This window comes from Pristiophorus japonicus, chromosome 27 (assembly GCF_044704955.1).
Source record: "Pristiophorus japonicus isolate sPriJap1 chromosome 27, sPriJap1.hap1, whole genome shotgun sequence".
Lineage (NCBI taxonomy): Eukaryota > Metazoa > Chordata > Chondrichthyes > Pristiophoridae > Pristiophorus > Pristiophorus japonicus.
Window position 1 is genome coordinate 14178659 of NC_092003.1, and position 24125 is coordinate 14202783.

Consider the following 24125-nt stretch of genomic DNA (forward strand, 5'->3'; position numbering starts at 1 on the left):
AAAGAGAGAGAGAGAGAGAGAAAAAGAGGAGAGAGAGAGAGAGAAAAAGAGGAGAGAGAGAGAGAGAAAAGAGGAGAGAGAGAGAGAGAGAAAAAGAGGAGAGAGAGAGAGAGAAAAAGAGGAGAGAGAGAGAGAGAAAAAGAGGAGAGAGAGAGAGAGAAAAAGAGGAGAGAGAGAGAGAGAAAAAGAGGAGAGAGAGAGAGAGAAAAAGAGGAGAGAGAGAGAGAGAAAAAGAGGGAGAGAGAGAGAGAGAAAAAGAGGAGAGAGAGAGAGAGAAAAAGAGGAGAGAGAGAGAGAGAAAAAGAGGAGAGAGAGAGAGAGAAAAAGAGGAGAGAGAGAGAGAAAAAGAGGAGAGAGAGAGAGAGAAAAAGAGGAGAGAGAGAGAGAGAAAAAGAGGAGAGAGAGAGAGAGAAAAAGAGAGAGAGAGAGAGAGAGAAAGAGAGAAAAGAGAGAGAGAGAGAGAAAAGAGAGGAGAGAGAGAGAGAAAAAGAGGAGAGAGAGAGAGAAAAAGAGGAGAGAGAGAGAGAGAAAAAGAAGGAGAGAGAGAGAGAAAAAGAGGAGAGAGAGAGAGAGAGAGAGAAGAGAGAGAGAGAGAAAAAGAGGAGAGAGAGAGAAAAACGAGGAGAGAGAGAGAACAAGGGAGAGGAGAGAGAGGAGAGAGAGAGAAAAAGAGGAGAGGAGAGAGAGAAAAAGAGGAGAGAGAGAGAGAAGAAAGAGGAAGGAGAGAGAGAGAGAAAAGAGGAGAGGAGAGAGAGAGAGAAAAAGAGGAGAGGAGAGAGAGAGAAAAAGAGGAGAGGAGAGAGAGAGAAAAGAGGAGAGAGGAGAGAGAGAGAAAAAGAGGGAGAGGAGAGAGAGAGAAAAGAGGAGAGGAGAGAGAGAGAAAAAGAGGAGAGGAGAGAGAGAGAGAAAAAGAGGAGAGGAGAGAGAGAGAGAAAAAGAGGAGGAGAGAGAGAGAAAAAGAGGAGAGGAGAGAGAGAGAGAAAAAGAGAGGAGAGAGAGAGAGAAAAAGAGGAGAGAGAGAGAAAAAGAGGAGAGAGAGAGAAAAAGAGGAGAGAGAGAGAAAAAGAGGAGAGAGAGAGAAAAAGAGGGAGAGAGAGAGAAAAGAGGAGAGAGAGAGAAAAAGAGGAGAGAGAGAGAAAAAGAGGAGAGAGAGAGAAAAAGAGGAGAGAGAGAGAAAAAGAGGAGAGAGAGAGAAAAGAGGAGAGAGAGAGAAAAAGAGGAGAGAGAGAGAAAAAGAGGAGAGAGAGAGAAAAAGAGGAGAGAGAGAGAAAAAGGAGGAGAGAGAGAGAAAAAGGAGGAGAGAGAGAGAAAAAGAGGAGAGAGAGAGAGAGAAAAAAAGAGGAGAGAGAGAGAGAGAGAAAAAGAGGAGAGAGAAAGAAAAAGAGGAGAGAGAAAGAAAAAGAGGAGAGAGAGAGAAAAAGAGGAGAGAGAGAGAAAAAGAGGAGAGAGAGAGAAAAAGAGGAGAGAGAGAGAAAAAGAGGAGAGAGAGAGAAAAAAAGGAGAGAGAGAGAAAAAGAGGAGAGAGAGAGAAAAAGAGGAGAGAGAGAGAAAAAGAGGAGAGAGAGAGAAAAAGAGGAGAGAGAGAGAAAAAGAGGAGAGAGAGAAAAAGAGGAGAGAGAGAAAAAGAGGAGAGAGAGAAAAAGAGGAGAGAGAGAAAAAAAAAGAGGAGAGAGAGAGAGAAAAAAGAGGAGAGAGAGAGAAAAAAAGAGGAGAGAGAGAGAAAAAAAGAGGAGAGAGAGAGAGAGAGAGAAAAAGAGGAGAGAGAGAGAGAGAGAGAAAAAGAGGAGAGAGAGAGAGAGAGAGAAAAAGAGGAGAGAGAGAGAGAGAGAAAAAGAGGAGAGAGAGAGAGAGAAAAAGAGGAGAGAGAGAGAGAGAAAAAGAGGAGAGAGAGAGAGAGAAAAAGAGGAGAGAGAGAGAGAGAAAAAGAGGAGAGAGAGAGAGAGAAAAAGAGGAGAGAGAGAGAGAGAAAAAGAGGAGAGAGAGAGAGAGAAAAAGAGGAGAGAGAGAGAGAGAAAAAGAGGAGAGAGAGAGAGAGAAAAAGAGGAGAGAGAGAGAAAAAGAGGAGAGAGAAAAAGTGGAGAGAGAGAGAAAAAGGAGGAGAGAGAGAGAAAAAGGAGGAGAGAGAGAGAAAAAGGAGGAGAGAGAGAGAAAAAGAGGAGAGAGAGAGAGAGAGAGAGAGAGAGAGAAAAGAGAAAAGGAGAGAGAGAAAAAGAGAGAGAGAGAGAGAGAGAGAGAAACTATTTCCGCTGGTTGGGGATTCTATGACTAGGGGACCTAATCTAAAAATTAGAGCCAGATATTTTCGGAGCAAAATTCGGAAAGACTTCTACACAAAGGGTGGTAGACGTTTGGAACTCTCTTCTGCAAAGGCAGTTGATGCTGGGTTAATTGTTAATTTTAAATCTGAGATTTTTGTAAACCAAAGGTTTTAAGGGATAAAGGGCAAAGGCAGGTATGTGGAGCGAGGTCGCAGATCAGCCGTGATCTTATTGAATGGCGGAACAGGCTCGAGGGGCTGAATGGCCTCCTCCTGTTCCTTAGATCGGAGCTGGGTCAAGCAGGGGGAACAGATTTAAAGTAATTGGGGGGAGGTTTAGAGGGGACCTGAGGGGAAATGTTTTCACCCAGAGGGTGGTGGGGGTCTGGAACTCACTGCCTGAAAGGGTGGTAGAGGCAGAAACCCTCACCACATTGAAGTGCTGTAACCTACAGGGCTACGGACAGAGAGCTGGAAAGTGGGATTAGGCTGGATAGCTCTTGGTCAGCCGGCGCAGACACGATGGGCCGAAATGGCCTCCTTACGTGCTGTAAATTTCTATGATTTCTATGAACTACTTGAGATGTAAATATCTTGTGGTGTAGTGTTTGAAAAAGAGCAGGTAGTTCCTAGAAGAGTGGGAACGAGAAGCTTGGCAGTGAGATGGGGAGTCAGCTCTCAGGGTCCTGCCGGTGTAATTCCTCAAACAACCACTAGGTGCCTTGGAAGCATGCAGTCGGGCTGGGATGATGTCCCCACACAGTAAGGAGCAGCTACAGGGCTTCTCCACGCCTCCCCATCCCCACAGGGAATCGTGTGGGGAAACTGCCCCCATCATGTCTTTCACCCCCATTAAATTGGTCCATTGTGCTTCCGTTCTGGTCAAAAGCCAAGTGCCGCCTCGGAACCTCTTTTGTAATGCGGGCTATCCTGACTGAAGCAGTAACATGTGAAGGGTTCAGCCGTGGCTCAGTGGATCTCCATCTCACATCAGAGTCAGTAGTTTGTGGGTTCGAGTCCTACTCCAGAGACTTGAGCCCCTAATCCACACTGACACTCCTGGGGCAGTACTGAGGGAGGGCCGCACTGTCGGAAGGGCAGTACTGAGGGAGGGCCGCACTGTCGGAGGGGCAGTACTGAGGGAGGGCCGCACTGTCGGAGGGGCAGTACTGAGGGAGGGCCGCACTGTCGGAGGGGCAGTACTGAGGGAGGGCCGCACTGTCGGAGGGGCAGTACTGAGGGAGGGCCGCACTGTCGGAGGGGCAGTACTGAGGGAGGGCCGCACTGTCGGAAGTGCCGTTTTTCGATTGAGACGTTAAACCGAGGCTCTGTCTGCCCTCTTGGTGGGACATAAAAGATCCCACGGCCACTAGTGGAAGAGGAGCAGGGGAGTTCAACGTCACTACAACAGATGATCTGGTCATTCTCACATTGTTTCCGATTAAATAGGTTAGGGAGGTCCAGTGGTCACAATTGTGCCAGGTCAGATCTGGGTTAGATGTCAGGAGGTGGGTCTTTTCCCAGAGAATACCAGGCCTCTGGAACAGGCTGCCGTCTCGTGCGGTGGATGCTGATTGGCTGAATTCCTTTAAGTGAGAGCTGGACCTCGTTCTGGTTGGTGCGGAGATCACCTCGTACAAAACGGTGGGTACTGCAGGGAATTTAGGGACTGAGTGATCTCCTGGACTAGTTACGATCACCTAGATACGTCAGAGGGGAATTTCAGATTTTTTTCCCCCCCAAAGTGGCCTGTTTTTTTTTAAAAAGCTGTTTTTTCGCCTCGTGCAGGAGATCAGAGTGTCTCAGGCGGGTAGAGTGTGGATATATTGTGACGCACAAAGTATCGGGATTGTGTGGGACAGGCTGGTTGGACCAGAGGGTCTTTACCTGTCCAGCACTGTTCATATATTCAATGTATTTAAAGGGGAGGCTTGAAGCGTAGATGAGGGAGAATGGAATAGAGGGATACAGGGGAGAGGGTTAAAGAGGAAATTCAGGTGGCAAGAGGCTCATGTGGAGAATAAGCACCGGCATAGACCAGTTGGGCTGAATGGCCAGTTTCTGTTCCGTAGGTTCTCCAATTCTAAATGAACCGTTCAGTTTCAAATTCAAAATACCACCAAAATTGAAAAGAAAAATGGGAGGGGCGGGGTCGGAGGGGCAACAGCTTGGCTTTCAAAAGCCGGAACAATGCAGGAGGGGAGGGAAAATGGGGGTGGGGGGGGGGTCCACGATCGCCCACATTCCAGGAGGAGTAACCAGATAGTAACGAGGAGTGTGGGGGGGGGGGACAGGGGTGGGAATTCAATGGCCGGTCAGGAGTTGGTGGCAGATTAGAGCAGCAGCTCCAATGGTGGGGCGTGGATCACACAGCGGCAGGGTACAGATTGGACCCCGAGCTGAACCAGCCAGGGTGGGGTGGGGGGGGGGGGGGGGGGAAACGTGGTTGGGTGCAGAGACCACAAGAGTGCGAGAAAGGCAAATGGAAATCTAGTGACCCCTGTGGAAAGGTCAAATCTGCGTGCATGCGAGGACAGAATTGGACTCAGCCGCGATGCCCATCATAGTTGAATAGTCACCACGCAGGCTTGCGCGTGAAGATTGGCTTAGGTTACTAGAGGACGGACAGAGCCTCCGCAGCTCTCTGCATGTGAGCAATAAATCAAAAAAGGGCAACTCACAGTCTTCCAGTTTAAAATCGTTGGGCGCTTTGGCAGACCACAGCCGCATGGTGTTGACGGTGTTGTTCTTGTAGCCCGGCACTGGAGTGTCATATGGCAAAGCCAGGACAACCTAGAGCACACAGGAACAGGGTTATAACCCCACACACGAGCACAGGAAAAATCCATTCTACAGCAGGCCCCATCAAAATACAGAGTAAAGCTCCCTCTACACTGTCCGGTCAAACACTCCCAGGGCAGCTACAGCACGGGGTTAGATACAGAGTAAAGCTCCCTCTACACTGTCCCATCAATTTACTTCAACCCCAACCTCCCAACGGAATGACACATGCTATGCTCAGTCGGTATTTCTCCCTCTCTCTTACCTCGGAGTCAGAAGGTCGTGGGTCCAAGCCTCACTCCAGAGACCGGAACCCACAATCCAAGCCGACACTCCCAGTGCTGGAGGTGCTGTCTTTCGGATGAAACGTTATACCGAGGCCCCGTCTGCCCTCTCAGGTGGGCATAAAAGATCCCACAGCCACTATTGGAAGAAGAGCAGGGGAGTTCTCCCCAGTATCCTGGCCAATATTTATCCCTCAATCAACATCACTAAACATAGCTGATCTGTTCATTATTGCTGTCGGTGGGAGCTTGCTGTGCGCAAATTGGCTGCCATGTTTCGCACATTACAACAGTGACTACACTTCAAAAAGTACTTCGGAACGTCCCAAGGCCGTGAAAGGCACTATGGAAATGCACATTTCCTGACCCAGTCGCACTCCGGATGCTCCCTGGCTATAGAAGGCATTACCTGGTTTGTGCTCCTTACCTGAGTGTCCACCCATTTGACGCCCTCATGGGTATGCTCCACTCGGCCGTAGAAATTGACGGGGATGGTGTATTCCGGGCGGGCTTTCTCCCAAGGATTGCCGAACCGCAGCCAGTCATCAGCCTCCTCCACCTGGCAATACAGCGGCAGGTCAGAGTGGGTATTCAACACTCACAGCCCTTCAACAGGCCGAGAAAGACCTCCGCCACACACACAGTGAGGCACACTTCAACCTTCCCTCCCCTCACACATCAGACCCTTCCCCCTCCCTCCCCACACACAGTGAGGCACACTTCAACCTTCCCTCCCCTCACACATCAGACCCTTCCCCCTCCCTCCCCACACACAGCGAGGCACACTTCAACCTTCCCTCCCCTCACACATCAGACCCTTCCCCCTCCCTCCCCACACACAGTGAGGCACACTTCAACCTTCCCTCCCCTCGCACATCAGACCCTTCCTCCTCCCTCCCCACACACAGCGAGACACACTTCAACCTTCCCTCCCCTCGCACATCAGACCCTTCCCCCTCCCTCCCCACACACAGCGAGACACACTTGAACCTTCCCTCCCCTCACACATCAGACCCTTCCCCCTCCCTCCCCGCACACAGCGAGGCGCCTCCCCTGGTTCCTGACTACTACCCACTGATTGGAGTGGAGCTTTTGGGTCGGGGGTTGCAGAGACTTGAACCACAAGCCAGGCCGACACTCCCAGTGCCGGAACTGAGAGAGCGCCGCGCTGCCGGAGGGGCGGTACTGAGAGAGCGCCGCGCTGCCGGAGGGGCTGTCTTTCGGATGAGACGTTAAACCGAGGCCCCGTCTGCTCTAAGGTGGATACAAAAGATCCCATGGCACTATTGGAAGAAGAGCAGGGGAGTTTTCCCCCAATGTCCTGACCAATATTTATCCCTCAACCCACAGATGAACAGGCCATTATCACTTGCTGTGTGCAAGTTGGCTGCCGCGTTTCCGACATTACAACAATGACTACACTTCAAAGCCCGGTGGTCTTTAACGGCCCTATATAAATGACTGGCGGTGGGGTTTGGAAGTGGAAAGATAATTAATTCGGCTCAAGAAAAACAGTGGCAGGGTTCAGACTGCCCTTTGACCTTTGGGACATGACAACCCCTGTGCGCGCGCCCGACGCACGCACGCACACACACAGGGTTAATGGAGCTCTTGACGTGTGTGAGACGAGGACTACAGGACGATAGCAGCGCTGGGATGCTCAGACACAAGCCGGGGCCAGCCTTTGATTTGGAGAGCACTGCAGCAGAACCCTGCTGGCCTCACTGGACTGCTGCTCAATACACAGCCCCTCCCCTTCCCCCGCCCTCTCCCCCGGACCTGAAGACATCTGCCCCAGACAAGTCTGGAACGTGACTGTGCAGGAACCCTGCAGCCAGAATGCACCGCATTGCGGCAATGGGATTTGTATTACCGGGGGGGGAGGGGTGGCGGGGGAGGGAAGGGGTGATTTCCGTGGCAATGCTAAAGGTTGCTAGGCTGCAAATGCAGTCCAGCAAGCAGGCGGCTAACGGGCTTTTTGCAATTTGCTTCCAAAGTCTGTCGGAAGCCAAATGCTCAGCGCAGTGTGCTGTGGGGGTGGAGGGAGTGCGTGCACAGCGATGCCGAGGCTCAGACTGGGCAGAGTTGGCCACCCTGTAGCATGACACCTCAATGCAGAACCGGGCGGTGGGCACTGAACTAAGGCTATGGGGAGTGGTATTAGAGTGGGAATAGACTGGGTGGGATATTAAAGGGAGTGAGGAGTGAGGGTCTTCAGGGAGTGAGGGGAGACTGGGTGGGATATTAAAGGGTACGGGGAGTGAGGGTGAGACTGGGTGGGATATTAAAGGGTACGGGGAGTGAGGGGGAGACTGGGTGGGATATTAAAGGGTACGGGGAGTGAGGGGGAGAGTGGGTGGGATATTAAAGGGTACGGGGAGTGAGGGTGAGACTGGGTGGGATATTAAAGGGTACGGAGAGTGAGGGGGAGACTGGGTGGGATATTAAAGGGTACGGGGAGTGAGGGGGAGAGTGGATTAGACTGGGTGGGATATTAAAGGGTATGGGGAGTGAGGGGGAGAGTGGGTGGGATATTAAAGGGTACGGGGAGTGAGGGAGAGACTGGGTGGGATATTAAAGGGTATGGGGAGTGAGGGAGAGAGAGGGTGGGATATTAAAGGGTACGGGGAGTGAGGGAGAGAGAGGGTGGGATATTAAAGGGTACGGGGAGTGAGGGGGAGAGTGGATTAGACTGGGTGGGATATTAAAGGGTACGGGGAGTGAGGGGGAGACTGGGTGGGATATTAAAGGAGACGGGGAGTGAGGGAGAGAGAGGGTGGGATATTAAAGGGTACGGGGAGTGAGGGAGAGAGAGGGTGGGATATTAAAGGGTACGGGGAGTGAGGGGGAGAGTGGATTAGACTGGGTGGGATATTAAAGAGTACGGGGAGTGAGTGGGATAGTAAAGAGTACGGGGAGGGAGCAGGAGGTATTAGACTGCGTGCAGTCCCCACGCAGTGACAGGATCTGGGAGCGGAGGGCAGCAAACTGGAGGTGGAGGCACAGGGAAAAGTAAAAACTCAGGACAAAAAAAAATAAGAGGGAGTTGCTGCAGAAGAGAGAAGCAGCATCGGAGACAGTGACTGATTAACAGAGGAGTGGGGGGGGCCTGGCCATCACCCCAACCACCACCTGTTGCTTCCAGGATTACTGCACGACCTTTAGGCCCTGAAAGTTCAAACTATTCCCATTTGACCTTTAATGCAATGCGATGAACATGATCAGGGAAGTGGGGGAGGGGGCGGCGGGAGAGGCAGCTGTTTCTCTTGTCTCTATTTCTCTCTCTCTCTTTATCGAGGCTCAAAGATAAGTAGTCGTTCTTTCTCTGCATTATTATTCCCCCTCCTCCTCCCCCTCCCCCTCCTCCCCCCTGGGCTGAAATTAAGACTCATTGCCTGTCTGTGATTCGCCCCCACACACCGAGCTCCTACTTCTAAGAAATAGGAGCAGGAGTCGGCCATTCAGCCCCTCGAGCCTGCTTCGCCATTCAGCAAGATCATGACTGATCTTCGGCTTCAACACCACTTTCCCATCCGATCCCCATATCCCTCGATTCCCCATGTCCAAAAATCTATCCGCTCTCAGCCTTGAATATGCTCAAAGACTGAGCATCCACAGTCCTCTGGGGTCAAGAATTCCCTCTGATTCACCACCCTGTGATGAACTTTCTCCTAATCTCAGTCCCAAATGGCTGACCCCTTATCCCGAGAATGTGACCCCTCGACTCTGCAGCCAGAGGAAACATCCCCCCTGCATTTACCCTGTCAAGCCCTGTAAAAATTGTGTATAAGTTTCAATGGGATCACCTCTCATTCTTCTAAACTCTAGAGAAAAAGGCCTAGTCTACTCAATCTCTCCTCGTAGGACAATCCCCCCATCCCAGGAATCAGGCTGGTGAACCTTCGTTGCATTCCCTCTGAGGAAGATGTATCCTTCCTTGGGTAAGGAGATCAAAACAGTGCACAGTACTCCAGGTGTGGTCTCACCAGGGCCCTGTGTAATTATAGTGAGACTTCTTTACTCCAATCCCTTTAAAATAAAGGCTAACGTCCCATTTGCCACTCATTTTGTTCCCAACCTCAAAAAACTGGAACTTTCCCTCCCTCAGACTTCCTCCTACAGCCCACTAGCTTTTAAAAACCCAAGCTCGATTGGAACTTCTTGATATTCCTCATCTCTACATTGTCTCCAACCTTGGTGGTGCCCTGCACTCTGGGCCTTGCCCAAAAGGCTCCGCGCTGAAGGAACACCGACTGGTACCAAATGAAATCATTTCGGTAAGTTATTCACCTGCCACCCGTTGGAAATCTTCTGGTTGAAGATGCCAAACTCGTAGCGGATTCCGTAGCCATAGGCAGCCAGGCCCAGCGTAGCCATGGAGTCCAGGAAGCAAGCTAGGCAGGAGGAAGAGTCAGTCAGCAGTGTCAGCATTTGCCACGACCAAATATCAGCTTCAAGTCACTAAAGCTACATTACAACAGTGACTACGCTTCACAAAGTACCTCACTGGCTGCAAAGAACTTTGGGATGTCCATATGTGCGGAGCCTGGGAGAACCCCCCTTGCTCCCTGCTGTAAAAATGACAGACTTTCTTTTGGATGGTACAGACACGGAGTGGGGAGCAATACTGTGACTGACTTCAACCCACCTTATCACCCTTCAGTCTCCGGGGCCACGTTTCGAATTGTGTCCCGAACCCGCTTGTGTTGTCTGCATCAATGGAGGTAAGAACCTTGACAGACAGTAGTCACTGCACCCAGCCACAGCGATGGGACAGGGTCTGTGTCTGTGATTCCCCCACACACACAGTGATGGGACGGGGGTCTGTGTCTGTGATTCCCCACATACACACACACAGTGATGGGACGGGGGTCTGTGTCTGTGATTCCCCCCCCCACACACACAGTGATGGGACGGGGGTCTGTGTCCGTGATTCCCCACACACACAGTGATGGGACGGGGGTCTGTGTCTGTGATTCCTCCCCCCACACACACACACAATGATGGGTTCCCCCCCCCCCCACACACAGTGATGGGACGGGGGTCTGTGTCTGTTATTCCCCACACACACACAGTGATGAGATGGGGGTCTGTGTCTGTGATTCCCCCACACACACACACACACACACAGTGATGGGACGGGGGTCTGTGTCTGTGATTCCCCACACACACACAGTGATGGGACGGGGGTCTGTGTCTGTGATTTCCCCCCCCCCACACACACAGTGATGGGACGGGGGGTCTGTGTCTGTGATTTCCCCCCCCCCACACACACAGTGATGGGTTCCCCCCCCCCCACACACACACACACACAGTGATGGAACGTGGGTCTGTGTCTTCCCCCCACACATAGTGATGGGTTCACACACACACAGCGATGGGACGGGGGTCTGTGTCTGTGATTTCCCCCCCACACACACACAGTGATGGGTCGGGGGTCTGTGTCTGTGATCCCCCCCCCACACACACACACACAGTGATGGTCGGGGGTCTGTGTCTGTGATCTCCCCCCCCCCCTCCCCACACACACACAGTGATGGGTCGGGGGTCTGTGTCTGTGATTCCCCCCCCCCCCCTCCCACACAGTGATGGGTCGGGGGTCTGTGTCTGTGATCCCCCCCCCCCTCCTCCCCACACACACACAGTGATGGGTCGGGGGGTCTGTGTCTGTGATTCTCACACACACACAGTGATGGGTCAGGGGGATCTGTGATTCCCCCACACAGACCTCCCACTGTTAATCAAGTGATGCTGAGCAGTTGCCAAGTTCACACAGGAAGGGAAAAAAAATCGCTCACCTGATGTGCGGAGCCTGGGATAACCCCACTTGCTCCCTGCTGGAGAGCAGAAAAGGGAGAGGGAAGTCTCCTTTAATCCCAGCTTGAGCCAACCTCAGAGCCGTGAATGGAGCAGGGGCTGAAGGGGAGGTGGGGCATGAACGGCCCGTGTGAACAGAAATGGGATCCCACCGAAGCAAGAAAACGGGGCCAATGGGAGTTCCTTACCAGCCAGCCGGCCCAGACCCCCGTTTCCAAGCCCAGCATCTTCTTCGATGTCCTCTAATTCTTCCATGTCCAGACCAAGCTGTGGAGGAAATACAACAAATAAACAAACGAGACGCCGTCACATAGCTCACCCCGACCGCTGTAACCCTAACAGACGCCACCTGCTGTGGAACTGGGTTTCGCAACCAGGACGGTCTGTGGTCTAGCTCTCACATGGCCCACAGTCGATGTGCAGCAATTGGCCTCAATGCCACAGCGGGAGTTAATACTCGGGCTCCTGGTGACAGCTGTGGCTCAGTGGGTAGCACCCTTACCTGAGTCAGAAAGTTGTGGGTTAGAGTCCTGAGCACCAAAAAAAATCTAGGCCAATACTCCAGTGCAGTAGTGAGGGAGCGCCACACCGTCGGAGGGGCAGTACTGAGGGAGCGCCGCACCGTCGGAGGGGCAGTACTGAGGGAGCGCCGCACTGTCGGAGGGGCAGTAGTGAGGGAGCGCCACACTGTCGGAGGGGCAGTACTGAGGGAGCGCCACACTGTCGGAGGGGCAGTACTGAGGGAGCGCCACACTGTCGGAGGGGCAGTAGTGAGGGAGCGCCACTGTCGGAGGGGCAGTAGTGAGGGAGCGCCACACCGTCGGAGGGGCCGTCATTCAGATGAGACATTAAACCGAGGCCCCGTCTGCCCTCTCCAGTGGACGTAAATGATCCCATGGCACGATTTCGATGAAGAGCGGGGGAGTTCTCCCCGGTGTCCTGGGCAATATTTATCCCTCAATCAATTTAACAATAAAACAAACTATCTGGTCATTATCAGAGTGTTCTGTGTGGGAGCTTGCTGTGCACAAATTGTCTGCTGCATTTCCCACATTACAACAGCGACTACACTCCAAAAGTACTTCATTGTCTGTAAAGTGCTTTGAGACGTCCGGAGGTCGTGAAAGGCGCTGTATAAATCAAAGTCTTTCTTTCTTTCTTGGTGCAAATCACTGGCCAGCACCTCCTACTGGTAAGTGGCCATGTGTGGGCACCTAGTGTGGAAGGATTGAGCCCAACCGTGTTGTCCTCTCCTCCCAGTCACCACGGTGGGATATCCTGCTGACCCTCGCCATGTGGGCTCACCCATGAAGATTGGCCATTTGGGTGAGGTACCAGATGGTGGCTGCTACCCTTGGACTTCTGCCTCAGCACAAATGTACAACCAAAGGAGGGGGGGGGGGGGGCGGTAAAAGGGAAGGGACATTGGGATAGTTCTAGGAATTTGAACAGGAAGGAGCAGTCAGCATCAAAATAAGAGGGCAGGGAGGTTATGCTTGAACTGTATACAACACTACGTTAGACCACAGCTGGAGTACTGCGTGCAGTTCTGGTCACCGCATTACAGGAAAGATGTGATTGCACTGGAGAGGGTACAGAGGAGATTTACAAGGATGTTGCCTGGACTGGAGAATTTTAGCGATGAGGAAAGATTGGATAGGTTGGGGTTGTTTTCTTTGGAACAGAGGAGGCTGAGGGGAGACCTGATTGAGGTGTATAAAATTATGAGGGGCCTGGATAGAGTGGATAGGACGGACCCGTTTCCCTTGGCAGAGGGGTCAACAACCAGGGGCACAGATTTAAAGTAATTGGGAGGAGGTTTAGAGGGGATTTGAGGGGAAATGTCTTCACCCAGAGGGTGGTGGGGGTCTGGGGCGGAACTCACGGCCTGAAAGGGTGGTAGAGGCAGAAACCCTCACCACATTTAAAAAGTACTTGGATGTGCACTTGTAACCTACAGGGCTACGGACCCAGAGCGGGAAAGTGGGATTAGGCTGGGTAGCTCTTGGTCGGCCGGCGCGGACACGATGGGCCGAAATGGTCTCCTTCCGTGCCGTAAGTTTCCATGATTCTATGAAGGAGGTGAACTAAAATGGAGGAGGTCTTCAGGAGGACTATAATGGAGGTCATCACTGAAGGACTCAATGGGTAGCTCCTCTTCTGCCTTAGAAAGCATCGCATCACAGCTTCAAGCAGTTACAGTCTGCTCGAGGTCTGTAATGGGAGAAGGCAGCGGAACAGCTGTGGCCAATTCCTGACTAATCAGTCAGACTCCTAAATGTCACGGTCCTTTAGAATGCAGCCAGGGGGCTCGGTAAGGTCAGTCACCCAGCCTCCAGTCTGTCGAGCTCGATACACCGGGCCGAGGTCCGACCCCCAAACTGCCCCCGAGGGTGTCTGGTGACGAGAATGGCAGCCCGCAGGACCTAGCCCATGAGGTGTCATGCTTCACACGCGAGCCTCGACTGAGCCAAGATTAAATTATTGGCGGGGGAAGGCCCCAATCCTCACCCCTCGGTAACAGCGACACTTTTATTCCTCCCTAGCCCAGGGACAATGAGGCGGAGAGTAGCACGCCCTTGACTCCACCCTGGCGGCAATCCGCCAGCTCGACCGGCATCTCCTCGTCTGGCTTGCTCGCAGACGCCTTTGCCAAATCATCCAGCGGGAGGTCCTCATTGAACACGAGCCAACTGGGAGAGGGCACCAGACGGCCTCCTGGTAACTCGACGTCCCGCCTCGAAATGCAGGGGGCGGTGCTGTGTGGACGAGATTGGGCTGAGGTGCGATGCACTTCATGACCAAATGTCCTGCCGGCACCCGGATCACTCCCATTCCCAGCGCGCACAAGCTAGGATTCTACTCCCTACAGTTTAGACGGTGTGATCTCATCGAAGTCTTCAGGATATTAAGGGGAACAGATAGGGTAGACAGAGAAAAGCTTTTCCCGCTGGTTGGGGAGTCTTGGACTAGGGGGCGTAGTCTAAAAAATAGGGCCAGGCCTTTCAGGAGTGAAATGAAGAAACACTTCTACACACAAAGGGTGGAAGAAGTTTGGAACTCTTCCGCAAACAGCAGTTGACGTGAGATCAATTGTTAATTTTAAATCGATTTTTGTTAACCAAAGGTATTAAGGGGGATGGGCCAAAGGCAGGTAGTTGGGAGTTAGGCCCCAGATCAGCCATGATCTCATTGAATGGCGGACCAGGCTCAAGGGGCTGAATGGCCTCCTCCTGTTCCTATGTTCCCTTGGGTGAGGAACTGAAGGTTACATAAGAACACAAGAAATAGGAGCAGGAATAGGCCATACGGCCCCTCGAGCCTGCTCCGTCATTCAATAAGATCACGGCTGATCTGATCATGGACTCGCATCCACTTCCCTGCCCGCTCCCCATAACTCCTTATCTCTCAAGAAACTGTCTATTTCTGTCTTAAATTTATTCAATGTCCCAGCTTCCACAGCTCTCCGAGGCAGCTTCCACAGATTTACAACCTTCAGAGAAGAAATTCCTCCTCATCTCAGTTTTAAATGGGCAGCCCCTTATTCTAAGATTATGCCCTCTAATTCTAGTCTCCCCCATCAGTGGAAACATCATCCACCTTGTCAAGCCCCCTCATAAGCTTATATGTTTCGATAAGATCACCTGAAGGTTGACAGGAGCTGAGAGGAGGGACCTGCACTGTCCTGTGAGCTGGGACACAGGGAGCGCTCCACTACGTCCAATCCCTACTGTCACTGCCAGGAAGGCCAGCCCAGAGATAATAGAGGGAATTCTAACCCCCACCCACCCGGCAGAAATGCTGCCACACCCCTCCACAGAGTTGCACTCCCATCAATCCCCTCCGGCAGTGTCGATGATAATCGGCAAAAGAACCAGTGAGGGAGATGGGGAGAATGTTTTTACGCAGCGAGTTGCTGTGATCGGGAACGCGCTGCCTGAAAGGGCGGCGGGAGCAGATTCAATCGTAACTTTCACACAGGGAATTGGTTAAATACTTGAAAAAGGAAAAATTATAAGGTGAAGAGTAGGAGGGAATGGGATTAATTTCAAAGAGCCAGCACAGGCACAATGGGCCAAATGGTCTCTGTCTGCGTCGTATGATTCTACAATTCAGTGTCATCGCATTCAGTGTCTAGGGGTTAAAATCTCCCCTTCCCTCCTGCGCCAGGGGAACCGGGCCTTTAGGACACTGCACCCGATTCCTGCGATGCACCCCCTCCCCCCACTCCGACTTATAACCAGTCACAGGAGAGGGGAAACGGATAGCCGACCAAACGGTAAGGTCATTTTGAGCAGCAAGAGATTGCGACTGAACACGTGGCAACATCACGGAGGGAGGGGACGTTAGGGATGAGCCTTAGGTGCCTGGCTATTGCTGGGCCTCATACCTGATAGATGGCTTCATCACAGGCGTTCTGTAGACCCAGGTTCACCATCGTGTTCTGTAACGTGCGGCCCATGTAGAACTCCAGGGACAGATAATAAATACGCTGCAGGGAAAGGGAGAGAAAGAGAAAGAACTTCAATAACCTTGGTAAACAACCACAACTTGCATTTATATAGCGCCTTTAACACAGTAAAGCGTCCCAAGGTGCATTCTCAAATAAAACTTAACACCGAGCCACATAAGGAGATATTAGGGCAGATGACCAAAAGCTTGGTCAAAGAGGTAGGTTTTAAGGAATGTCTTAAAGGAGGAGAGAGGTAGGGAGGGAATTCCAGAGCTTGAGGCCCAGGCAGCTGAAGGCACAGCCACCGATGGTGGAGCGATTAAAATCGGGGATGCTCGAGAGGCCAGAATTAGAGGAGTGCAAAGATCTCGGGAGGGTTGTAGGGCTGGCGGAGATTACACAGATAGGGAAGAGCGAGGCCGCGGAGGGATTTGGAACACAGGACAAGAATTTTAAACTGAAGGCGCTGGGGGAACGGGAGCCACTGTAGGTCAGCGAGCACAGGGAGGTGAAGGGCGAAAGGGATTCGGTGCGAGTGAAGACACGGGGCAGCAGAAACAAAAAGCAAAACACCGCTGGAAATCCGAAACCAAGAATGGAAAAAGCTGGTAATAATCAGTAGGAATGACGAAGGAGATGGAGTGACCTCTGGCACAGGGACAGTGTTCCCCTCTCGGAGTCAGAATGATGCCGGGGGCTAAATTACAAGGACAGGCTGCATAGACTAGGCTTGTATTCCCTCGAGTATAGAAGATTAAAAGATGATCTAATCGAGATGTTTAAGATGACTAAAGGATTCGATAGGGTAGATAGAGAGAAACTGTTTCCTCTGGTGGGGAGAGTCCAGAACAAGGGGGAAGTCACCTTAAAATTAGAGCCAAGTCGTTTGAGGGTGATGTCAGGAAGCACTTCTTCACACAAAGGGGAGTGGGAATCTGGAACTCTCTCCCTCCCAAAGAGCTGTTGAGGCTGGGGGTCAACTGGAGCTTTCAAGACCGAGATTGATAGATTTTTGTTGGGCGAAGGTATTAAGGGTTACAGAACCAAGGCGGGTAGATGGGAGCCGAGATACAGATCAGCCGTGATCTAATTGAATGGCGGAAGAGGCTCGAAGGGCAGACTGGCCTCCTGCTGTTACGATGTTGCGAAAGGTTGGGTTCGGAGGCTCTGCATACTGGGTGGATGTACTGCGGGGGTACTGATGTCTGATGGGAGGGAGTGGGCCTCCTCTAACGCAGAGGGTAGGTGGGGCTCCTTCAGCATTGGTTGAAGCCCACCCTCAGAGAAGGTAGACAAGTCCCCTGGTCCTGATGAAATGCATCCCAGGGTATTAAAAGAGATGGCAGAAGTTATAGCAGATGCATTCGTTATAATCTACCAAAATTCTCTGGACTCTGGGGAGGTATTAGCGGATTGGAAAGCAGCTAATGTAACGCCTCTGTTTAAAAAAGGGGGCAGACAAAAGGCAGGTAACTATAGGCCGGTTAGTTTAACATCTGTAGTGGGGAAAATGCTTGAAGCTATCATTAAGGAAGAAATAGCGGGACATCTAGATAGGAATAGTGCAATCAAGCAGACGCAGCATGGATTCATGAAGGGGAAATCATGTTTAACTAATTTACTGGAATTCTTTGAGGATATAACGAGCATGGTGGATAGAGGTGTACCGATGAATGTGGTGTATTTAGATTTCCAAAAGGCATTTGATAAGGTGCCACACAAAACGTTACTGCAGAAGATAAAGGTATGCGGAGTCAGAGGAAATGTATTAGCATGGATAGAGAATTGGCTGGCTAACAGAAAGCAGAGAGTCGGGATAAATGGGTCCTTTTCGGGTTGGAAATCAGTGGTTAGTGGTGTGCCACAGGGATCGGTGCTGGGACCACAACTGTTTACAAGATACATAGATGACCTGGAAGAGGGGATAGAGTGTAGTGTAACAAAATTTTCAGATGACACAAATATTAGTGGGAAAGCGGGTTGTGTAGAGGACACAGAGAGGCTGCAAAGAGATTTCGATAGGTTAACCGAATGGGCGAAGGTTTGGCAGATGGAATACAATGTCGGAAAATGTGAGGTCATCCACCTTGGGAAAAAAAAACAGTAAAAGGGAATATTATTTGAATGGGGAGAAATTACAACATGCTGCAGTGCAGAGGGACCTGGGGTCCTTGTGCATGAAACTCTTTTGAGTAAAGTACACTAGCTCCTTCGAGCCGGAATTGAACCAGCGACTTTGCTGAGTATTCCACTACAGTCCTCCGCTCTACCAACTGAGCTATCGAAGGGAAGCGCCAAATACAGCACCTGCAACAGTCCCTTTGCACTGAAGTATCAATTAGATTTTGTTCAAGCGCCTGTGGTGGGATTTGAACCCAGATCCACCTGACTCACAAGCAAGAGTGCTACCTATTGTGCTATGGCCATTTCGCTCCACTGCACCTGGTATTCCCAGGCAGTCTCCCATCCAAGTACTAACCAGGCCTGACTCTGCTTTGTGCATGAATCCCAAAAAGTTAGTTTGCAGGTGCAGCAGGTAATCAGGAAGGCGAATGGAATGTTGGCCTTCATTGCGAGAGGGATGGAGTATAAAAGCAGGGAGGTCCTGCTGCAACTGTATAGGGTATTGGTGAGGCCGCACCTGGAGTACTGCGTGCAGTTTTGGTCACCTTACTTAAGGAAGGATATACTAGCTTTGGAGGGGGTAGAGAGATGATTCACTAGGCTGATTCCGGAGATGAGGGGGTTACCTTATGATGATAGATTGAGTAGACTGGGTCTTTACTTGTTGGCGTTCAGAAAGATGAGGGGTGATCTTATAGAAACATTTAAAATAATGAAAGGGATAGACAAGATAGAGGCAGAGAGGTTGTTTCCACTGGTCGAGGAGACTAGAACTAGGGGGCACAGCTTCAAAATACAGGGGAGCCAATTTAAAACCGAGTTGAGAAGGAATTTCTTCTCCCAGAGGGTTGTGAATCTGTGGAATTCTCTGCCCAAGGAAGCAGTTGAGGCTAGCTCATTGAATGTATTCAAGTTGATTTTTAACCAAAAAGGGAATTAAGGGTTACGGGGAGCGGGCGGGTAAGTGGAGCTGAGTCCACGGTCAGATCAGCCATGATCTTGTTGAATGGCGGAGCAGGCTCGAGGGGTTAGATGGCCTACTCCTGTTCCTAATTCTTATGTTCTTATTATGTTCTATTCTGCAGATTAGCAAAAACCCTGTGGGAGGCAATGGTAATCCACCTCAGCTCCTACTGAATGAGTGCCATAAGAGTGGAGAAATGGGAGGTTCACTTTGGTAGAAAAACATATTTTTTTTAAAGTGGTGTGAGACTAATAAATGATGGTGACTTTGTACACAAAACAAAAAAAGTTAGTATGCAGATACAGCAAGCAATTAGGAAGGCAAATGGTATGTTGGCCTTTATTGCAAGGGGGAAGGCGTACAATGATAAGGAAGTCCTGCTACAATTGTACAGGGCTTTGGTGAGACCACATCTGGAGTACTGCATACAGTTTTGGTCTCCTCATCTGAGGAAGTATATACTTGCCACAGAGGGAGTGAAACAAAGATTTAATAGATTGATTCCTGGGATGGGAGGGATTCCTGGGATGAGAGCGTTGTCCTGTGAGGAGAGATTGAGCTTATACTCTCTGGAGTTTAGAAGAATGAGAAGTGATATTATTGAAACATGCAAGATTCTGAGAGGGTTTGTTAGGGTAGATGCGGAGAGGCTGTTTCTCCTGGTTGGAGAGTTTAGAACCAGTCTCAGGATAAGGGGTCGGCCATTTAGGACTGAGATGAGGAGCAATTTCTTCACTCAGAGGGTGGTGAATCTTAGAAATTCTCCAGAGGGCTGTGGATGCTCAGTCGTTGAGTATATTCAAGGCTGAGATCAATAAATTTTGGGATATTAAGGGAATCAAGGGATATGGGGATAGTGCAGGAAAATGGAGTGGAGGTCATGGGCGATCTTCAAATGGTGGAGCAGGCTCGAGGGGCAGTATGGCCTACTCCTGCTCCTATTTCTTATGTTCTCAAGACTGGAGTTAGGGCCTACGCCAGGGTCAGAACACGAGATGGACGGACTGAGGAAGGGTCTTTGGACTGGAAAGGTTGACTGACAGACATCTGTTTCTCCACAGATGCTGCCTGACCCGCTGAGTGTTTCCAGCATTCACATGTTTGGGTTGCACAAGCCTCCCAGTTGAGGGGGTCCCAGGTCAGCTGCGCTGGTTGCAGGCAGCACTGCTCCAGACAGTGACTCTCAGAGTCAGATTCCGGGGCCACATCAGGAGTCAGGAACAGGCACTCCCAAATACGCTCGGAGGCCAGTCAATAGTATTACAGACCGCTGTAGTCAGTATCCTCTATCAGAACAGCGAGCTGAATCATGCATCAACTATCGCACTTCAATTCATCCCCTCCAACATCTCTTACTCAGTCACAGACCTGTACCCACCAGTACTGTACCCCAGGATTATAGTGACAGACCTGTACCCACCAGTACTGTACCCCAGAATTATAGTGACAGACCTGTACCCACCAGTACTGTACCCCAGGATTATACAGTGACAGACCTGTACCCACCAGTACTGTACCCCAGTGTTATACAGTGACAGACCTGCACCTACCAATACTGTACCCCAGTTATACAGTGACAGACCTGTACCCACCAGTACTGTACCCCAGTGTTATACAGTGACAGACCTGCACCTACCAATACTGTACCCCAGTGTTATACAGTGACAGACCTGTACCCACCAGTACTGTACCCCAGTGTTATAGTGACAGACCTGCACCTACCAATACTGTACCCCAGTGTTATACAGTGACAGACCCCTACCCACCAGTACTGTACCCCAGGATTATACAGTGACAGACCTGTATCCACCAGTACTGTACCCCAGTGTTATACAGTGACAGACCTGTATCCACCAGTACTGTACCCCAATGTTATACAGTGACAGACCTGCACCCACCTACTGTTCCCTCTAATGTTTTTTGGCCTGTGTTTGCACAGGATTTGTAAGAATGGAGGGCTGGCGGTATGGGGCCTAGGAGCAACAGCCTTTGTTGATGTACTGGCCATGGTTGCTATGGTGATTTTCCACCAGCCCCCAACACTGTAATGCCTCGAACCTTTCACGAGATGCCCGCTAATCTGCCAATACACTTGCTCAAAGTGCTGCCAACTGTTTTGTTTCACTGGGCTGCAGCTTCTGCCAAGCGAGTGATGTACGTTATATCAATGCTGGTTGATGAACAAGCTGAACATTTGCAGAGGATACCAAAATCTGTACGTGTTAGAACTGTAGACAATGCTTCAGGCGGATCTTGAAGTGTTGGGAGATTGAGCTGGTGACTGGCAAATTATGTTTAAGTTGGAGAAGTGCACGGTTATAACAATTAGGAGCAATAGGCCATTCGGCCCATCGAACCTGCTCCACCATTCAGTCAGATCATGGCTGATCTTCGACCTCAACTCCACTTTCCTGCATGATATCCCTTGATGTCCCAAAAATCTATCGATCTCAGCCTTGAAAATACTCAAGCATCTCAATCATTCACAACCCTCTGGGGTCAAGAATTCCAAAGATTCACCACCCTCCGAGTGAAAACATTCCTCCTCATTTCTGTCTTAAATGGCCTTCCCCTTATCCTGAGACTGTGCTCCCTAGTTCTAGACACTCCAGGGAAACTACCCCTCAGCATTTCCCTGTCGATCCCCTTGTAGGCACAGCAAATGCTCAACATACACACACCCTTCAGGGGAAAGGAGTAAAGGTGTTGGAGAAAGAGAGAGACCTGGGCATTCTAGTCCCTACATCTCTAAAGGTTCATGAGCAATGCCTTGAAGCAATAGCTGGAGTGAATAAAGTGTTAGGGTGCATTCTTGGGACAATTGATCAGAAGACGAGGTATACTATTTTGTCCTGTACAAGATCCGTGTCCAGTTTTGATCTCTTCACATGGTGGGTGACATTGAACACAAGAAATAGGAGGAGTCGGCCATTCGGCCCCTCGAGCCTGCTCCATCATTCAATAAGATCATGGCTGATCTTAGAAACATAGAAAATAGGTGCAGGAGTAGGCCATTCGGCCCCTTGAGCCTGTTCCACCATTCAATAAGATCATGGCTGATCTTCTACCTCAACTCCACTTTCCTGCACTCTCCCTTAGTATTCAGGAATTCCCAGGATAAAGCATCTTAGTTATTAAGATAGGCTAAAAGAGTTGGGACTCCACACTTTAGAGAAGTGTTGACTTAGGGGAGATCTGATTTAGGTTTATAAAATATGAAGAAGGGAATAGATTGTGCTCCAGTTAACAGTTTGTTCCGATTAAATAAGTTTGGGAGGCCCAGGGGTCACAATTTGAAGTTGAAGGTCAGATCTGGGTTAGATGTCAGGAGGTGAGTCTTTCCCCAGAGAATAGTAGACCTCTCGAACAGGTGGACGCTGATTCGCTGAATTCCTTCCAGCGAGAGCTGGCCCTGTTTCTGGCTGGGGCGGAGATCAGCACTTACAGAAGGGTAGGTACTGCTGGGAATTCAGGATCAGAGTGATCTGCTGGACTAGTTTTGATCGCCGAGATGGGTCAGAGAGGAATTTTCCTGATTTTTTTTTCCACCCTGAAATTGGCCTGGGCTTTTTAAATCTGGTTTATTGCCTTTCCCAGAACATCACGTGGTATTGGGCGGGGTGGAGAGTGGATATATGGTGCACAGGAGTTGGCTCAGATGTGGAGGTCTCCCATGCAGCACTTGGTGGAACTGACCTGTGACCTTACTGTTCAGTGGGTACATTGTGCTACTCGCTGTGACCTCTAAACTGGTGGCAGGTATGACACTGACTGGCAATTGGCTCACATTTAGCCAAAAGGAGCGGGCTTTTGCAAATTTTCTTTGCAGTCCATCTGGGAGGCAGGGGCCTCTCCGAACTCCTCTCAACAACTAATTGTATTTATATAGCGCCTTTTAATGTAGAAAAATGTTCCAAGGCACTTCACAGAAGCGTTAGTGAACAAGATTTGACACTGAGCCACACAAGGAGATATTAGGACAGGGGAGAGGTGGGTTTTAAGGAACGTCTTTGAGGAGGAGAGAGAGGCAGAGGTTTAGGGAGGGAATTCCAGAGCTTGGGGCCCAGGCAGCTGAAGGCGCGGCCGCCAATGGTGGAGCGATTCAAATCGGGGATGCGCAAGAGGCCATAATTGCAGGATTGCAGAGATCGCTCAGGGTTGTACGGCTGGGGAAGGTCACAGATAGGGAGGGGAGAGACTTTTAAACCTGAGGCCAATGCAGGTCAGCGAGCACAGGAGGTGATGGATGGATCGATCCCATCAACTGTGGCTCAGTGAGTTACACTTTCGCCTCAGCCAGAAAGTTGTGGTTTTGTTCCACTCCAGAGGCTTGAGTACAAAAATCCAGGCCTTCACTCCCAGTGCAGTGTTGAGGGAGTGCCGCACTGTCGGAGGGGCAGTACTGAGCGAGCGGCGCACTGTCGGAGGGGCGGTACTGAGCGAACGCCGTACTGTCGGAGGGACGGTTAAACTGAAGCCCTGTTAGCGCTCTCAGGTGGGCGTAAAAGATTGCATGACACTAATTTCAAAGAGCAGTGAGTTATCTCCGGTGTCCTGGGGCCAATATTTATCCCTCAAATCAACTTAACAAAAACAGATTATCTGGTCATTATCACATTGCTGTGTGTGGGAGCTTGCTGTGCGTAAATTGGCTGCCACGATTCCTACATTACAACAGTGACTGCACTTCAAAAAATCTTCACTGACTGTAAAGCGTGGTGACACTCCTGGTTGAATGGCGGAGCAGGCTCGAGGGGCTAGATGGCCTACTCCTGTTCCTAATTCTTATGTTCTTATATGTTGCTCACCAAACCTCTCCCTCTGTCGGTTATCAATACCACTCTGGCCAGTGGTTCACTTAAGGTTTCCTCTTCGATTACTCCTGGGATCCAAATCCCTAGTCGTCCAGACTCCTGCTCCTCCCTGCATTCTCAGTGTTTAAAATCAAGGCTCAATCGCACCATCTCCTTCTCCAAATCATTCAGTTCTGGCAGCACAGAACTGTGGCCCCGGGGGGGGGCTCTACCTGGTCTCCCCGACATACATTTCCAGACACCCTAATCGTTTTTTTTTTAAATAAAAGACACACCCGGGGTGATCCCTCCACCTTTCAAATAACCTGAGCAGAGGTTCCTGCTGTGAATTGACCACAGCTGTAAGTGAGAACTTAAGAACAGGAGGAGGCCATTCAATGAGAACACAGCTGATCCGCATCTTCACTACATCTACCCGCCTTGGTTCCACAACCCTCAATACCCTCACCCAGCGAAAATCTATCAATCTCAGTTGTTGTAATGTTCAATTGCCATCCCCTGCCCCCGGCCACCAGAGTACATGGTTTATCTGTACACTGACTGGTGTCTCTCAGTCCCTCTCCCTCAGGAACATATCTGTACACTGTGGAATTCCCTACCGCAGAGAGTTGTTGATGCCAGTTCATTGGAT

General features: G+C 50.6%; 1 protein-coding gene and 1 non-coding gene across 2 annotated transcripts in view; both read right to left on the minus strand.

The window, feature by feature from the left end:
• The window catches only part of LOC139239359 (glycogen phosphorylase, muscle form-like), a 77276-nt gene that overhangs the window by 45419 nt on the left and 7732 nt on the right, over window positions 1-24125 (minus strand). Inside the window, exons 2-7 of the mRNA XM_070868036.1 lie at window positions 15530-15631; window positions 11328-11406; window positions 9613-9716; window positions 5750-5881; window positions 4939-5050; window positions 3688-3908 (exon numbers count right to left, since the gene is read on the minus strand). Coding sequence (XP_070724137.1) covers window positions 3688-3908; window positions 4939-5050; window positions 5750-5881; window positions 9613-9716; window positions 11328-11406; window positions 15530-15631 — 750 coding nt within the window. The remainder of the gene's footprint in view (window positions 1-3687; window positions 3909-4938; window positions 5051-5749; window positions 5882-9612; window positions 9717-11327; window positions 11407-15529; window positions 15632-24125) is intronic.
• On the minus strand, window positions 17800-17880 carry trnay-gua (transfer RNA tyrosine (anticodon GUA)). The gene is given in 2 exon segments: window positions 17800-17839; window positions 17844-17880. It is a non-coding gene; the product is annotated as a tRNA-Tyr (tRNA).